The 16,974-nt window shown below is 38.5% G+C and overlaps 1 protein-coding gene across 3 annotated transcripts in view; it reads left to right on the forward strand.

The window, feature by feature from the left end:
- Positions 1-16,731, forward strand: part of LOC139961061 (magnesium transporter NIPA2-like) — a 40,907-nt gene extending 24,176 nt beyond the window's left edge. For all 3 annotated transcript variants that reach the window (XM_071959905.1, XM_071959903.1, XM_071959904.1), the window contains exons 3-6: positions 4,578-4,634; positions 5,485-5,575; positions 9,723-9,886; positions 10,719-16,731. In XM_071959905.1, coding sequence (XP_071816006.1) covers positions 4,578-4,634; positions 5,485-5,575; positions 9,723-9,886; positions 10,719-11,302 — 896 coding nt within the window. In that variant the 3' untranslated portion in view covers positions 11,303-16,731. The remainder of the gene's footprint in view (positions 1-4,577; positions 4,635-5,484; positions 5,576-9,722; positions 9,887-10,718) is intronic.
- Positions 16,732-16,974: the final 243 nt, after the last annotated feature.

Raw genomic sequence — 16,974 nt, forward strand, 5'->3', positions numbered from 1 at the left:
TAAGGAATAATTTATCCGGTCTCGCATAGCAAAAAATTAGTGTTTACACAGGTCCAAAAACCGAGAACCGGGTACACGAGGGCTGTTAGCCGTCGCGTATCTGGGTACCCGGAACAAAATTTTTTACCTTCGTGTATCGCGATTATCAAGAAATTACATATTGGATGCTATAATAAATGAATTATAGTCTGAGTCTCCATTGACAATGTTTTCATGTTCAAATATGTAGGTGTAAGATATGGTATTAAACCTTCCTCAATAGTATCTGCTTTTGTTTTTTTCATTAACTTGTTAATAACTTCATATAATTAACATCACTACTAACATCGCACTGCCACCGCTGCCTATGCTTGCTCTCCACCTCTATTGGATCAGACCATATAAATATCCAATTTAGCTCTTAAACAGTTTTTACTACTACTATCTATTACACAGGCCCAGGGTTCGCATTTAATAGCCGCGAGATTGCGAGATTCGCGCAATTTGATCTCATTTGGAATAAACGTTTAGTAAAAAGCCACTTGCGATTATTATTTTTTAGTTATCCTGTCTATAATCCATTAGTAACATCTCGTATACTTCCTTGTCAGTCTTTCCTTGAACTATGAAATAAACGAATGAATAAATAATAATTGTGAGAATTCTTTCAATTTTTTCATCAAAATCACACTTTGCGTAGGATTCGGGTAATAAATTAGGAACCGGGTAGTATCGCGTCGGGCGGGTACCCAGATACCCTGTGCGAACACTTCAATAAATGTTATACAAAATGGTCAGATCGCTACAGTGTATTAGAAACTTTGCAAATATATATAGGTCAGTTTTATACACATACTGTAGGAACCATAGTGTTTTGGGTAGAGAAAGCTTCAGAAAGCTGCTATATATATATGTCAAAATTTGAATGCTAAATTTTTTCCCTGTATTCATTACACCTGTGTAATATCGCTAGTATTAGAACCACTGCGCGTGTTATTCCTACAGTATATAGTATAGTAATGTAGTACAGATTTCTAATGAGAAACGCACTGTTACTAACTACATAATGTGTGTGCATGTGTGTGTGCAAACAGAGCGAGAGAGCTTTAGGAACACATTGTTTAATGGTTAAGACACCTTTTTTTTACTTCTTCTGATTGGGGCAAAGTTTGTCATAAACACACCAAGAACTTTTACAAGGTTGAAATTTACTCAAAATATACAAGTAGTATCAGCGTATGGTTTTGTGAATGATGCATGCTTCCATAATGCAAATGAGAACTTCAGAATGTGTGACCCATGTCCTTGAAATTGACAAATGATTCTTTTGTTATTGTATCGTACAATGCAGACCTTCACAGGAACATGTTTTGATTTCAGCAGTGTTATTAAAGTCACTTCATAAATATATATATATGCCCTGGAAGCATTATGGAAGTTTTTTTAAAATGAGGGTGTGAATGTGTGAATTTGTTCACCATAGACACTGCCAATTGTCTGAATCCTCAATGGGTGTCTACTGTTTGTTTTGTTTTTTTGGCAAGGGGGGGGGGGGGTTCCAGGGAAACCATTGGTGGTGTTCATTTCCATGTCATATTGTTGATATATGCATGAGAAAGTCTTTGACAATATGTGAGGTAGAAGCCAAATATATCGCAAAAACACCACCCCTTGTGGCATACTTCAATAAATTTCCTTCCTTAGTTCATAAGGATTTGAAAACACAAATATCAGGAGGGGGAGGTGGGGAGGGAGGGGTTGATTGGGTGTAGGGGAAACAAAGGGGTGTTTAGGTGTAGTGGTTTGGAAAGAAACAATCAAAACTCAACTCATCTGTTTCTTATCGGATGATTGAAGAATCAAAAGCTGTTTTTATTTTTTGACTTTTAAGCAATCACCTACTGTTTCTTTCGCACTGAAGCTACTTTTGAAAACTGTGTTGGGGTACCTAGTAATAGTTCAAGTGCAAAGTTAAGCTTTGGACCCGAGACTCTCAAAACTAACTGCCATGCTCCAAATAACTGTTAACTGCCACAAAGGGGTGCTTTGTCTAAGTTGCAAAGAAATATGAAGCTATTAGCTACAGTATGTAAATATATTAACCTTTCAATATTTTGAGTGGCTTTGTTCATTTACGAATTTTACGTTTGCTCCTTGCAATCTGGAAGTAGATAATTGTATATATTGCTAAGGTTTGCATCAACACAGTGAAAACCAATCATTCGTTTTGCGTCCCTTATTGCATTAAGTCTTTTAGGGAAGTGCTATTCCGCAAGCTAGAATTTATAACCTCCCCCGTCAATTTTGATAACTTACAGTAATTCATTTAATATTATTGAAGTGAATGACCAAAGTCCTCCTGCATGATAACAACAATGCTTCATTTCTGTAATTCAGTGTAAAATTGAAAGGCAAGATAACACCAGCTGCAAATGAAAATGTCATCCGTGCGTTGATGTACTGTACATATATGTATGTTTGTTGTATACGTAGTAGCACAAGGGTGGTAAGATACGGCTCAGCATGTGTTTCATTTTTTATGAACAGCAAGACTTACTGTACGAAGCATGAGGAAGGTGTTTGTATTGGGAAGGGGGAGGGAGAATGGATGGCAAAGGGAGGGGAGGAGTGGGGGGAGAGGAGAGGAGTGGGGGGAGAGGGGGAGGATTGCCTGAGGAAGGTGTTTGTCCCACTCACAAGTTTGCCAGGTCGGTAAGAGTGACTCTTTCGGGAAACAAAGAGAGAAAAAAGTAAAAGCTGCACATGTACTGTATGTACATGTGTATTTGTGTAGGGATTTGCCCATTTTTCAATATACAGTATTTCGTGATCCGATGCCGTATAAATTATTTCCTGGGAAATGTTCAAAGTTGTCAAGGACAGTTTGCTTCATTATTTGAATGTAGTAATATTCCTCTAAAGAGTAACCTTACTGTAATAGTTGATGTTTGATTTTAGTACTTATAGATTTACAAAATCAATACCTGAGCTTTAGAAACAGACAATGGCAGACGGTCACACTGTACTTTTTCTCTACATTTTCCACACCATTTGGTTTTATGGAAGTTTATATTAATCTAGGAAGAAATCTCACAATATGCCTTTATGCGTGGTTTGAATAAAATAGTAGGCTGTATTGTCTGTGTGCATGTGTGCATGTAAATGATGATCAAGACAAAGATAATGCACCTCCAGTGTGCAGTTGTCTCTATAGCAACTATTCTTGTGTGAACAAAGTACAAAAGAGTCTTCATGAAAACAAGCAGTGAAATTCTGATAATGTCGACTTATTGGTTCTTTGGTCTATAGTTTTGTAATATTGAACAATGTAGTAATCCTTTCCTAGATGCACAAAGGATGAAAGAGCACACAAGCGGCATTGCTCTTGCCTGCAATTGTCTCTTCCATGTTTGTTCGATGTCTGTGACGAACGTTTTGTGTCACCACAAGTTCAGCTTTGTGTTTAATATTTTTCAGTCACAAAGACCTCTGAGGTTTTTAATGCCTAAATTTTGTCACTTCTAGACTTGTGCAATATGGTCGGACTAAAAGTAACAGATTTACTGTAGGAGGGGTGACTCTTCTTTTATGTTACCGGCAAACGGTGTAATATGTACCAGATTGTAGCAAAATATCGTAGAAGATAAAAATGCAGATTTTGCTTCAACCTGACATTTTATTTGGACTGTTTCCACCAATGTACGTTGTTTTCTCCATCTACTGTTACCCAACCCTTCAAACATCATAAAAAAGAGCAAAAACCTTGGTTGACTAGAACAGGATTCAAACCAGTGACCTTAAGTACAGTACAGTGACCAGCTCTGCGCTCTATCAACTGAGCTATTGAACTTTCAACTTTTCAAAATCTTTTCAACTTTTTCTTTTGCTTGCTTTTGTCATTTCTTGTCAGTTTTTCGTGGTTGGAACGTTCCTTCCCAAAAAAATTGATAAATGAAGCACCAACGACTTCATGGATTTCTTTGACTGATGCAGTCATAGCCTTTATGTGGTACTGTACTTAAGCAGTCTGCAGTCAGTTCATGGTACATTTAATACTGTAGATGATCCACTAAGAGAACTTGTAATGAGATCGTTTGCCATGCAGTTACACTCGGTGAACATTAGAACTTTGTACAGTACTCAAATCATCCTCTCGTTGGGCCTCAGAGAAGGCAGGTTCTTCTTTTGCGGTCTAGAATCCCCATAACTAAGTCTTCTATAGTAAATTTATACAAATGTTAAAGGAACACTGAAGCCTCGGTTGGACTTGAACGGAATATTGCAACTTGGGCTTTAAATTTAGGAATTGGTGAGCTGGAATGCACCATTTTTTTGCCCTGGACCAGTCACGATGGGAAGATTGTTTTGTTTGTGCATTGTCCGACAACTCTTGTCATGTTTTTGTATTTTTATCGTTAATGTGATCAACTACGTTTTTCTTATTTTTTTCTCCTTTTTTGGTCGTTTTGTATATTTTGTTCCTTTTTTTCCCTCAGAAAGTATTGGAGAATATTGTCCGCCTATTTTGCACCATTCATGTAATAAATGACAGTATTATTTTCACTAATCCGTTTTGCTAACCTCTCTCTTTACTACAGGTGATGGAGGCCATGCATATCTAGGTGAACCGTTGTGGTGGGCTGGCTTCGGTTTATGTGAGTATAAAGGATGCTGATTTGATGAACTAAAATGGAGTGAGGGAGGGGGAGGGGGAAAGAGCAATACTCTTGAAAACAAAAATCTATTTCAAATGATTAAAGAGTTAGCAATGGACAAAGGTACAATGGTGGTCTTGGTCTCAGGGAAGTAAATGAGTGCAAGATAGTAATCCCATTAGTTTGTTTCGATTAGATGAATGTTTTATTGAAATGTTGTATTCCCTAAAGTCAGAAACAATGCTAGCTGTACAGCTGAATTAAGAGTTGCATGGTCCGTGGTTTGGTGCTACGGTTACAGTGGTACCAGTTTTGGACATACAGTACGTCACTAATATATTAGGTTCCATCCATCGAATAATCGAGACTTCAAACGACACCGATATTGGGGGGGGAAGTCCCTATGCAAATATGGCATGTATACTGTACTCTTCATGCAGGTTGATAGCAATACAAATTATAAGCCAAGGTTTCCATCCTAATCTTAACTTTACTCGCTTACCTGTCTACTCACAATCTCAGCACTCTCGTTCTACCGTGCCTAGAATGAACTGGTAACCTTTCAACACTGTGCACCCTCTATGTCCGGAGCCCTCCAGTCAATGCCCTCCCTTCCTCATTTCACCACCCAAAAGTGAGCTGGGAGCTGCGTATCCTGTCTAACGTTGTCACCGTCGATCAATCGACATACAGTACGGTAGTCTAATGTCTGAACTTTACAGACCAATGCAAAAAGTTTTGTCAAGTCTGGTCTGACTAGAAATGATACATTAAATCAGATCCCCCACCCCCCCCCTCCTACTCATCTTTTTCATTTTCACTAATTTATAATCTTCTTTTTATCCTTCAGTGGCATTTGGGGAAATCTTTAACTTTGTGGCTTATGCTTTTGCTCCTGCCTTATTGGTGACACCTCTCGGCGCCCTCAGTGTTTTGGTGACGTAAGTAGTCTCGACCTTTGACCAAATCATCATAATAATTATTGTCTTATTTTTTCTTGTCGTTACAAACCGTTAGAAGAGCAAAATTTAATTGTGCAATTTATACAGTAGCACCTGCAAATCTGTTGTGGACTTTGAGTACTTTTAGCTGTTGTGCACTTTTAACTAAAAGATGCCTTGGATTTATAAAGAAAAAGAACCACATCCACAAGTTTTAGCACACAGTGGCAAGTTTGAATAGGTACAGGCAAGAGAATCTGGTTTCCTGGTGGGGTTTTGAATTGGAAACACCTTTACAGTTGTGGAGTGGACGCTCCACCCATCACACCATGCTTTCAGACCAAATAGAGTTGATGGTCAACTATCCTGTGAGAAGCATCACTTACAGAATCACAATAGACTTAGCAATGTCAAGTATTGCATGCATACATTTTCGTGAGGTCAATTATTGTTTTGTGTACAAACATGTCAGCAAATTATCACACCTCAGCTTTGTTCAGATTCAGGCCATGCAAGAGTTCAATCTCTGGCCCAGGGAAATAAAAAAGGACCCATTATCTCTCTCTGATCTGGTAGACAGAGACCCCTCAGTCTTTAGGCTTCTGCGCCCGACCCTGCGGGGCCCGCACATAGCTCGATCTAGGGGTGGTGAGGTCCTAAAATCTGTCTGGCCCTTTGTTTCAACCGATGTTGTCTCTCTGGGCCCTCATGGAAATTTGATGGAGGACCAATGATCCTAGGATGTTCCCTCCAGAGTGATCTGATGTTCTTTCGTCTCTGATGAATGTCGACGAAATCAAATTAAAAGCACGGTCAACTAACGCAAACTCCTAATTTGTAATATTCAAAACTGAAATCAAATATGAAATCTTTCATCATTAGTAAAGAATGCTACATTTATTGAAATGATGAAAAAACGGACCAGTTATAACAGTCAATAGACAGGATTGGTTTGCTTGTTATGTTTATCTTTGCATTTTGGTCAAACCGTCTCACCAAACCCACAGAGTATTAATCCAAACAAAGGTAACAATTGATCCAATAAAGCTATCCTCGTGTAGTTTTGTTGTGACCAAGTCAAGGTTAACGAGCCAATTAGTACATTAGTGCATTGTTTTTAATTGATTCTCAGTAATATTTGTTGCCGAGACACATTTTCATGAACATTATTAATCACATGCAGAAGGCATTATTGGATATGACACCTCCTGACCTATCAAATGAATGTTTTGGGAATTTTTGACTTGAAATAAAGTAGAAAAGATTTATCAAATGAATGTTTTGGGAATTTCGAATCCAATATCCTGGACAGATTTGTCAAAGTGAACTGCTAAAAGCAGCTTTAGAGGTATCTATATAGGGGGCAGACATTATGTTTAATTGCAGGAAGAACAATAATAATCCACCACTGCTGTCTAACATCCACATATAAATTTGCCCTTGTTCATAGCTACTGTATGTAGCTTCGTAACCCTAACCCGTAGCTTTGAAGCTTTGTAGCTCTTCGTAGCTGTTCGTAGCTCATAGCTGTCCTATCTGAAATGTAACACTGTGTGAGTGATCTGCAATGTCATCCCAAGCGAAAGCTTTACCCTCCTCTTTGTAATCTTGTTATCGAGTCGCTCCATGTGTGATTATCTGTTACATCATCTCTGCACTCTTGCATTAATCGCTTCATTTTAAATGCGAATACTGAGAATATTATCATAGATTCCGCTATGGATATAAAACCGTTTTGCTCGCTATTAAAGAAAAACAGAAACGTCTTTGCAGCTTAATCGCCATGGTGATGCCGCTCACCGCATTGTTGTAGCTTGGATACGTGGATAAAATAATTTTTAAAAAACCCAAATTCTTTCACTTGTCCTTGTTCATGAAAATATAAAGCCCCCCCCCCCCCACTAAAGGGGATATAGGTTTGACCTAATAACGCCGGGAAAATGTATAAAAACCGATTCCTCTCTGCATTTGGGAACATCCCTTTAATGTCAATACATCATTCTTTCCAGAGTTATGGATGTTGTAAGACTCGAATCATAATTAATTTATCCGTTTGTCAGCAAGCATTGTGTCGTGAACAGCAGAAGATCTCTACATGTTAGAGCTTGTAGCCTGGCAACGGCATCCGCTCGAACGAACATTCGTCGTTTGCTTTTCTTCTTGCCTGGATTGGAAGGCCCGTAGTCTGTTTGGTTCTAAAAATTGCTAATCCTTGAGAGAGGAACCAATTACTTTATACTGGAGATGAAGAACAACTTTAATCAGATCTAGAAACCACTGACTCTCTTCCCACCGGAGGATGGAGCGTGGATGTCGGTTTCTAATGCAATCGAGAAAGCAGAACAACAATGGGAAAAGGACCGATATAGGCATTCGTGTGAGATACCACGGGGGAATTGAAGGCCATTTTGATTTGATTTTAGAAGTTGCGATGATAAGATCCTGGGAGAGGGAAGAAAAAGAAATAAAAATCAAGTAGTATGGGGTGTAAGTTGGGATAGTTAGGAAAGCTAAACACAGGTACCCTGTACACTGTAGCAATTTTGGCCCAATTTTTATCAGTAGCATTATAGTGTATTTGGTTAAGAGAGCTGCCTATTGTTTAGTATCGATCTAAAATATCAAAAATTCAAATTGACATTTTACAGTATATCTTTGTTGATTTTTTTCTGGGGTGGGGGAAGATGGGGGGGTGGTGGAAGATGGGGGGTGGGTTGGCTCCATGCCATCTTGTCGATCTTTGTCAAAGGAGAGATGAATTTAGGTTTGGAGATCAGCATAAGTACGAAACTGAATTGAGTTCACCACATTCAGCTTGGCCAAAGAAAACAATGTGATAAGCAATCCGTCTATGTGTTAAGGATGAACATTCTCAGATATGTGAATTTCGTGGCAGAAGCACTAACCTTGACTCATTATTTCTGCTCCGCTGATGTAACTCAAGTGTTAATGTAAGAAGAACATACTTGCAGCTCGTGTTGCTGCAGACGACGTTTGCCGACGAGTTGCACAAGCATATCGACCCTAAATGTTGAACTTAAGTACTGTATGTAGATCGATAGTTTTCACACCAAATGTTATAAAGAGAATGTTATAAAGAGCAACGGTTAACTTGCAATAAATTCAGTTTCTGACTTTTGAAGACTTTATGAAAGAAAACAGAACAATATAATGAACAAAATTCAGGGGATGAAAATCCAAGCTAGAAAACACGTTGTAGACACTTAGGATCGGTAGGTTCGAAAGGCAGGCCATAAGGGGGCCGTAGTGCAAGAATGCCAATGATGGAGATCTCCAGCCATGCCCTAAATCAATTGAGGGTGCTGTCATATCGATCCTATCTACAGTAGTTCCACGAAACTTGACAAGCTGCAGTCTCTGAAATCACTGGGAATTTCCTTGCAGGAATCTCTGACAGACACTTCTGGGAAAGGTATCTGCACGTTTCTAAAATGAAACACAGTGTGACATATTGGAAATAACATACATTTTTGACCACTCATCACTAGCACATTTTTGCTCCAACAAAATGTTGCACCCTGCCCCACCTCTCCCCTCTACCAATTAGTTGGGCAACTTTATACATATGAATGTAAGAGACTGACTTGGGTCAGCTTGCGGCTTTGATAAGCCAATGAGGCTTCTTCGCGGGTTCCTGCTTGCAGGAGGATCAAAAATACATATATAAATGTGTGGTCATCGACCAATCAGAAGGCTTCTTTGAGGTATTCTCAATCACGTCAGCTAAACTTAGTTTTAGCTTTGAGCATCCAAAAATGTGTATCCAAGTCTCCGACATGGAAAGTACTGTACTTATACACTGAACTACAACACATAGACTAGAAGCACTATACAAAATCTGTGAAGATCTTTAAACAGGATAGATCATACACATTAGGTACTGTTAGGACCCATATGACAGCGCCCTCTAGCAGAAACGCTGAAGATCCCCATTGTTAGAGGCAAGTGTCATATATTTGTATAGGACAGAAGTAATTATGGTCATGGTCAGTAAGTCTTTAGTGCATTGCCATTATAAAGCAGAAAGAGCCATGCAGAGAATAGTGAATGCCAAAGACGTCTGGACATATATTTTTTTTGGCCATGGATTTTTGATTTTCCATTTCTTCCTCTCCTCTTCCAACAGGGCTGTTCTCTCTGCTATATTTCTCAAAGAGCACCTGAATTTGCTATGCAAGATAGGATGTCTGCAGTGTGTGTTAGGATCGACAGTCATGGTACTCCATGCGCCGAAGGAAGGTGATGGAGCGAATTCGTTAGACGAACTAGCAGTTAGGCTGGGTGATCCTGGTAAGTTGGCCGGTAATATTTAAGATACTAAAAGCCATCTGGACATAAATTTGAGTGTATATATATATATATATGACATTCCTTACCGGTTTCGAACCTCTGGACATACAATCAGCATCCATAGCGTAGTGGTTAGGGTGTCCGCGTACAAAGCGGGAGGCCGGGGTTCGAATCCAGGTGGAGGCTGGAAGTTTTTTTCACTGTTCTTGATTTATCAACTCATTACGATTTCAATTATATATATTCATTTGCCTTTGTCGTTTACCTCCATTTCATTAACATAAAGTCTGTTCAATGTATCTCTTTCGAGATCCGGCTTTAGGAATCACAAATGATTTCGATTTGGTTAGCATCATGTTTGATCTCTAGAGTAAGGCAAAATATGTCACCAAAAGGAGAACTAGTATTGTTCGATACAGGTGAAAAACGCCTACAGTGGAATTACGACCTTCCTTACCGGTTTTGAACCTCTGGACATACAATCAGCGTCCATATTCTAGTGGTTAGGATGTCCGCAAGTGGGAGAACCAGGTTTGAATCCCAGTGAAGGCTGGAGTTTTTTTCACTGTTTTGGATTTTTCAACTCACTACAATTTCAAATATATATATATATACATATATATGAAAAGATATATATACATATATGTATATATATATATATATATATATATATATATATATATATATGCAAAATAATGTGCAACTTGATTAAGTTGCTACATAAAATTAATTTTGTGTGGCAATTTTCTCTCACAAAGTGAGATCGCAATCTCTCTTTGGTTGATTCCGCGTATTGAAATTTGTCTCACGTCGTCCTTCTCTTCCTCTTTAGTTTTCGTGATGTTCACCTTGATGGTGATCGGTTGCTCGCTCATCTTGATCTTCATTTACTCGCCGAAGTACGGACAGACCAACATGCTGGTCTACATCACTATATGTGCGCTGATCGGCTCCCTGTCTGTGCTGGCCTGCAAGGGATTCGGTATAGCCATGAAGGAGTTTTTTCAAGGGGAAAGCAGCTTTAGGAATCCACTCACGTACTTTTTAATATTCTCCTTAGTCATCTGCATATCGGTGAACATGCATTACCTAAATAAAGCGTTGGACACGTTCAACGCGGCGGTGATATCCCCCATCTATTACGTATTCTTCACAACATGTGTGGTGACGGCGTCCGCCATCCTGTTCCAGGAGTGGGGCAACATGAACGCGGTGGACTGCCTTGCCACCCTGGCGGGATTCGGAACGATAGTCGCCGGTATCTTTCTCCTACACGCCTTCAAAGATAAGTGCATATCCCTGTCGGACCTGCCCTCCATCGCGAGGGCACCGCCGGGGTATGCCTTGGCTTCGCCGAACCACGTCCACTTGAACGCCGTCGAGAGTCAACAAGGCAGTGAGTCGGAAGAGATTTAGGAATCCAGACTGGAATGTTCCATGCCCCTCGAGGCTTTGTCATTTCTTAAAAGGGGGAGGGGGGAAGGGGGATCTTGCTTTCACCACTTTATTGTATACAAAAAACAGTTTTGACGCTACATGTCAAAGATGTTGGAACTGTCTGTCGTCCACAGTGGAGTTATAAATAGCACGACATCACCTCACGTTCACCATCAACATTTTGTCGAGAACATTACCCTACAGATCACGGCGGTGTTTGTGAATCCTGTACGGCTGGAGACAAACCCGTGCAAGGTACGGATTTGCCTCCGAGCTAGATCACACTCGCAGTCTCGAGCGGTCGAGCAGGTGCACGAGAGACGAGGAAGAGATGGTCGCGTCTCCGAGAGTCGAACGGTAGATCGAGCAACGAAAACTAAAGATGAGATTATTTTTGTGGTCTTTCTCTATAGCGATTATCATTATTCTTATAATATTTCAAATATCTGCTGTATATTTCGGATATAAAGCAAAGTTTGCTCATCATACAGTATATATTGAAAGAGCGGTGCAGGCTATCGCAGCTGAGTCAATCTTGGATTTCTTAGTTTTCTTTAAATATTCGTCAATTGCGGTTCTTAATAGATGACGCTAGGTAGGAATCTAGGCTTGATATGTCTTGAGGGGTGAAAAAAGAGGAAAATCCAAATGCTAGCAATGTTCCTCTTGCTATTCCAGCTTTCAAGATCTACACCTTTAAAATATGTTAAACCTCTGGAATTCTCCTTTAAGTCAAAAATAAATGTTAATTCCATTGTTTTTTTAATGCTAATAACTCAACCAAAATTTGTTGTTTTTACTTCAAATAAACAATATCCTTGGATGATATTCAACACAATTTGACCAATTTTGTAACATATTTACAAACACTGCATTTGAGGCCATACCCAGCGGTATGTTTTCAGATAGAGTCTCGTGCTGCATTCGAGGAACCTACCCTAATTGTTTGTGTGTTAGACTACATAGTCCAGTCGCTTTTTAAACTGATGAGCATCAGCTGTTTAAAGGGTCATTCCATCCCAAATTAAAGAGTGTTATAGAAGTACCAGCTGAACTGATGAGAAGTAAGTGTACAACATTTCAACATTATTAAGTTTGTGCCTAAAGTGATACTTTAATGTCCCCCAAGAGGTGTTTGTGTTTCTGCATATTGTTGAAGAGCAGCAGTGAGTGGTATTGCTAATGAATTGTTCTTTAAAAGTCTCCAAGTAGGAGTTTTCTCGTCTCTTTTCTGTCGAAAGAATGGAGCATGTTGTAGCCGCTGACCGAATTATGTTGCATCCCAGTAGATGCTTGTTTGTACTAAACCAATTTAAATCAACTTTACATTATTTTATTATGTAGGTAGGTTTCCCTGCACCCAAAAAATGAGAGGATTTTTTATTTTTTTCCCCACAAATTTGTGCACATCCAGTCTGGAGAACGTTCAGAGTTTGTTGCAGCTGGAACAATAAGTACCACTTCGGTGTTGAATCCAGTTCAGGGATACACTTTACACAGTAAAAACAGTACATCAACCTAGTGATACACTTCACACAGTAAATACAGTACATCAACCTAGTGATACACTTTACACAGTAAATACAGTACATCAACCTAGTGATACACTTTACACAGTAAATACAGTACGTCAACCTAGTGATACACTTTACACAGTAAATACAGTACATCACCTACCGTTGGTCAGGACGAGAATCTATCAATACGTGTAACATTGAAGATCCCATCCAAGATTTTCCTACAAAGTTAATCTGTGGATAAAAACACCTATATTGTGACATTAACAGCAGTAAAATTATAGAGGAAGCTAGATCATTGTGGAACACAAACAACAAGCAGTCAAAAATTATAGAGCAGTCTAGATTAATGTTTCATGTTTACTGTCACTGTTGTTGTCTTTTAATTATGTAAAACACCAGTTCACAGTACGTTAGGTAGAGAGAGTTTGAACTTGACTGTTGCAAAGTGTTAGCCACTGCTATACTAGTTTTAACAAGGGAAGCAAACATTGAAAGAAAGGAGTGGAAACAAAAGTCATCAGGGGGCCAGCCCGTTTTCACGTTGCCGATTTCACTCCCATGTACCTCTTACCAGTTCGTAATGCTGGGCTAAGGACGTTTTGTGGGGAAACCCCCAGGATATAGCTTAGTTACTTAAAACACTTTGAGACTGTAAGTTAAGTGTCAGGCTATGATATGTCTGGTATATTTGTATGTTAGGCTAAAGAAGGCCGACTGTGCTATGAGGTATAATTTTTTTTGTTAATAAAAATAAAATAACAGAAAAGTTATTATTTGTAACCCAAAGTGTATGTGACAAGAGATACTGGTGGGACAGGAGCAAATTATGCAGAGGTATGTTTTGATAGCATATGAAAGAGGTCAAGGCACTTGCCGTTGCCATGGCGAAGCAGGAAATGGTGCCAATGACGTCAAAATTATTAACTTTACCAGCTGTTCATTTTATCATCTGTCCAGGTGGTATATATATTAGTCAACGTCACAGGAATGTTTCAGTTTGAGGGCATTCATGCAGAAAGAAAGTGTCATTTTAGCTACAAAGCTCCCATCATTTATTAAATTTCTTCATTGCTGACTTGTAGATTTATGTTAGGCAGTGCTTGTTTGTGTAGTGTAGTGTAGGCCTATACCTAATGTTACACAGGGTTCTATCAAATGCCCCCACCCCCAATACTCTGAATACCAGCTGTCACCAAAATGCTTTACAAAGCTGTTGATATAACTTTTACAATATAACAAAATAGTGGATTGACCAGTGGAATGTGGCACAATTTTATCAGGCGAATATTTCACTTAAACCTCCTACAAGGGGTTTCTCCCTCTGAGCTTCAAGGGGTGGGTCTCCAATGGTGCAAACGGGCTCAAGGGGTCAACAGATTATCTGAAAAGGTTGAAAACTTGGCCATTTACTCAAGAATTATTTCACAGTATGTAAACGAATGTCATGTAATGCTGGACAATTATTTAAAGGGGTTTGCTAGCTCAAAGTTTGGTTCAAGTGTGTTAATATATATATCATGAAGGAAGACTGTTTCTTTCTGGAACATTTTGGTTTTAAAATTCTAAACTGTCAAAATCGTTATTGAGTGAATGGCATTTTGATGCCCACAAGGGACAAATTGGACAAAATTTAACTCATCTGCTCTACATTTAATAGTCAGATAGATTACATTATTTTAAGTTTTGAGGAAGTTGTATGGCAAGGAATCATAACGCCTACTGGCTTTCTAGTTTTGTTTTGTTTCTATTAACATATCGAGAGCATTCCTTGTTTCTTTTATTGCTACGCAAAGGTCAGGGAAGTTATCGTCGTCTTCTGATAAAATGTTTCGAGAAGTCGTCGTATCCGTATTATCCATTTGGACATTATCCCATCACACCAAAGATAATTATTCGTAAACCTTTCCTGGTTTAAATAATTGGGTATTTCAAATGCAGAATACTGGTATGAATATCACAGTGATAGATTTCATTTGACAGGTTCTTATAAGAGTTTTAAAAAAAATCTCTTGTATAAAAAAAATGTAAGAAAAAGCCTCATTTTAGGATCCTTCATTGGAAAGATTCCGTTTTTGCCATATGCAAGATACAAGCTATGTATTTTTAATTTAATTTTCACCTTTTATACTTTGTGTTGTGCCTCACCTCGTGGTGGTGGTGTTGGGGGGGGTGGTGGTTTGGAGAAAGATGGGTTTTGCATGAGGTGCAGCAGATTACCAGGGAATTGTAACATGGGGAAGTTTAGACTTTTCTGGTGCTATTTTTTTTTGCTTTGAGATACATTGTCTGCAAATGTTGTTTTCGAGATCAAAATGATGATAAAAGATTGGCTTTCACTACAGTCATCATACACACTGAAAACGCACACTTTAGTCGGCCACAGCTATAGGGTTTAATTTCTTTCAGATATTGCGCAGACATCCAGCATTATTTCACTGAGGTCGTTCCCAACGACAAACATTATTTGTCCAGCGAGGTCAATGCTTATAAACGGAAGATATGCGTGAACGAACCGTGCTGATTTAGTTTTAACAAGATTGAATATGATTATCATATCTAGACAAAGCAAACATAAAGTCACATTGAGCTGTTTATGGAAACCAGTCATCGAGAAGATTGAATAATTGTGCGTTCAATCAATCAATCTGATGATAGAAAATAGTCATTTAGCTTGAGATTGGCCACAGATAGGACCTATCTGTGTACACACACACTTGCACAAACCTACCACCTTATTTCAAATTTAATTAGGCTTTTGGTTCACTCCCTATGTCTATGTCCCCTTGATGATGCAGCTGTTGGACCCTAATGATTGTAGAGTGGGAGGAAGGATGGGGGGCAGGGGCGGGGGAAGGGGGACGGTTGTGGTAGGAACTTTGCCAAAAAAAAATTGTTGGTAATTAATTGATACTATGCCTAGGATACAATATTCAGTCTACAATTGTTCATCTTACCTTGTACGTTATCCTCAAAAACTGTCAAGATTTGGTATATTGTTGAGTCTGGAGACTGAACAAAATCTGAACAATAATACCATTACTACGTTTAATATTTTAGTCACCCTAATATTAAACAGTTTCTCACAAATGACCAAATTTCCTCTTCATTTCATATTCACCTACCAATAACTTTTCCTTCCTTCCACTACCCCCTTGCCTGGACCACCTCCCCCCCCTCCCTCTCCATGACACATTTATATTGCTGATAGTTACTCTGCCTTGTATATTTTACCAAAGTTGACGTTTATCATTATATAAGCGCATTGAGACCGCCTCAGGTATATTGCGCCCTATAAGAATCTATTATTATGCCTCTCGTATCAAATATTAACAGTATCTTTGTTCTCATCAACTTTAGTGAAATTAACATCCTTTTTGTTTTTTCTTCTTTCTGGTTTTCCCTTTCTGTTCCATTCCCTTTTCCGTGATTTAGATTTTTTTTTTTGAAATGCCTCGTTATTGTGCTAGATTATAGTTAATAAATTATCGTTGATTTCTCAATAATTTTCATATATATAGTATTGTTTCTTTTTTATAAACTTTAAATGATAATGTAAGTTTTGAATTTGTACATATACATGATGGAAAGAGACAAAAAAAAAACTGTTTTCTTTGGAATTTATATTTGATTAATTTTTACTTAACAATTTTTTTTTCTTCTCTCTCTCAAAAATTCATGAGCCTATTTGTCTGTGCTCTTAATATGATGACTCGATATATATTGTTTTGTCTGAATGTACTATTTGAAGATTACTATTATTATAATTATGCTCAATATGCCGACTGTCATTATCAGAATGAAGCGTTGAAAATTATTTCTGTGTACTTTTTTGTGTTATCTTGTAAGAATGTGAAATAGCAATATACAATTTGAACAATCAGCAATGAATATACTGCAGAACTTCTTATTTACTTATTTATTTTTTGATTTTTTGATTTTTTATTCCATGCCAGATGTAAACACCAATCAGTGCCATGGTTGATAGCGTGTTTGTGTTTGTGTGTGAATGTGTGCGTTTGTTTTGACCGAGGACTTGAACAAAAGAATTCCAGGTCCTCGGTTGTGATTTCTATAGAATCACCACGTCCTCGGAAGAATTCTATTGTATGGGGTATTGTTAAGGTTAGGGTA

This window comes from Apostichopus japonicus, chromosome 20, assembly GCF_037975245.1.
Source record: "Apostichopus japonicus isolate 1M-3 chromosome 20, ASM3797524v1, whole genome shotgun sequence".
Lineage (NCBI taxonomy): Eukaryota > Metazoa > Echinodermata > Holothuroidea > Aspidochirotida > Stichopodidae > Apostichopus > Apostichopus japonicus.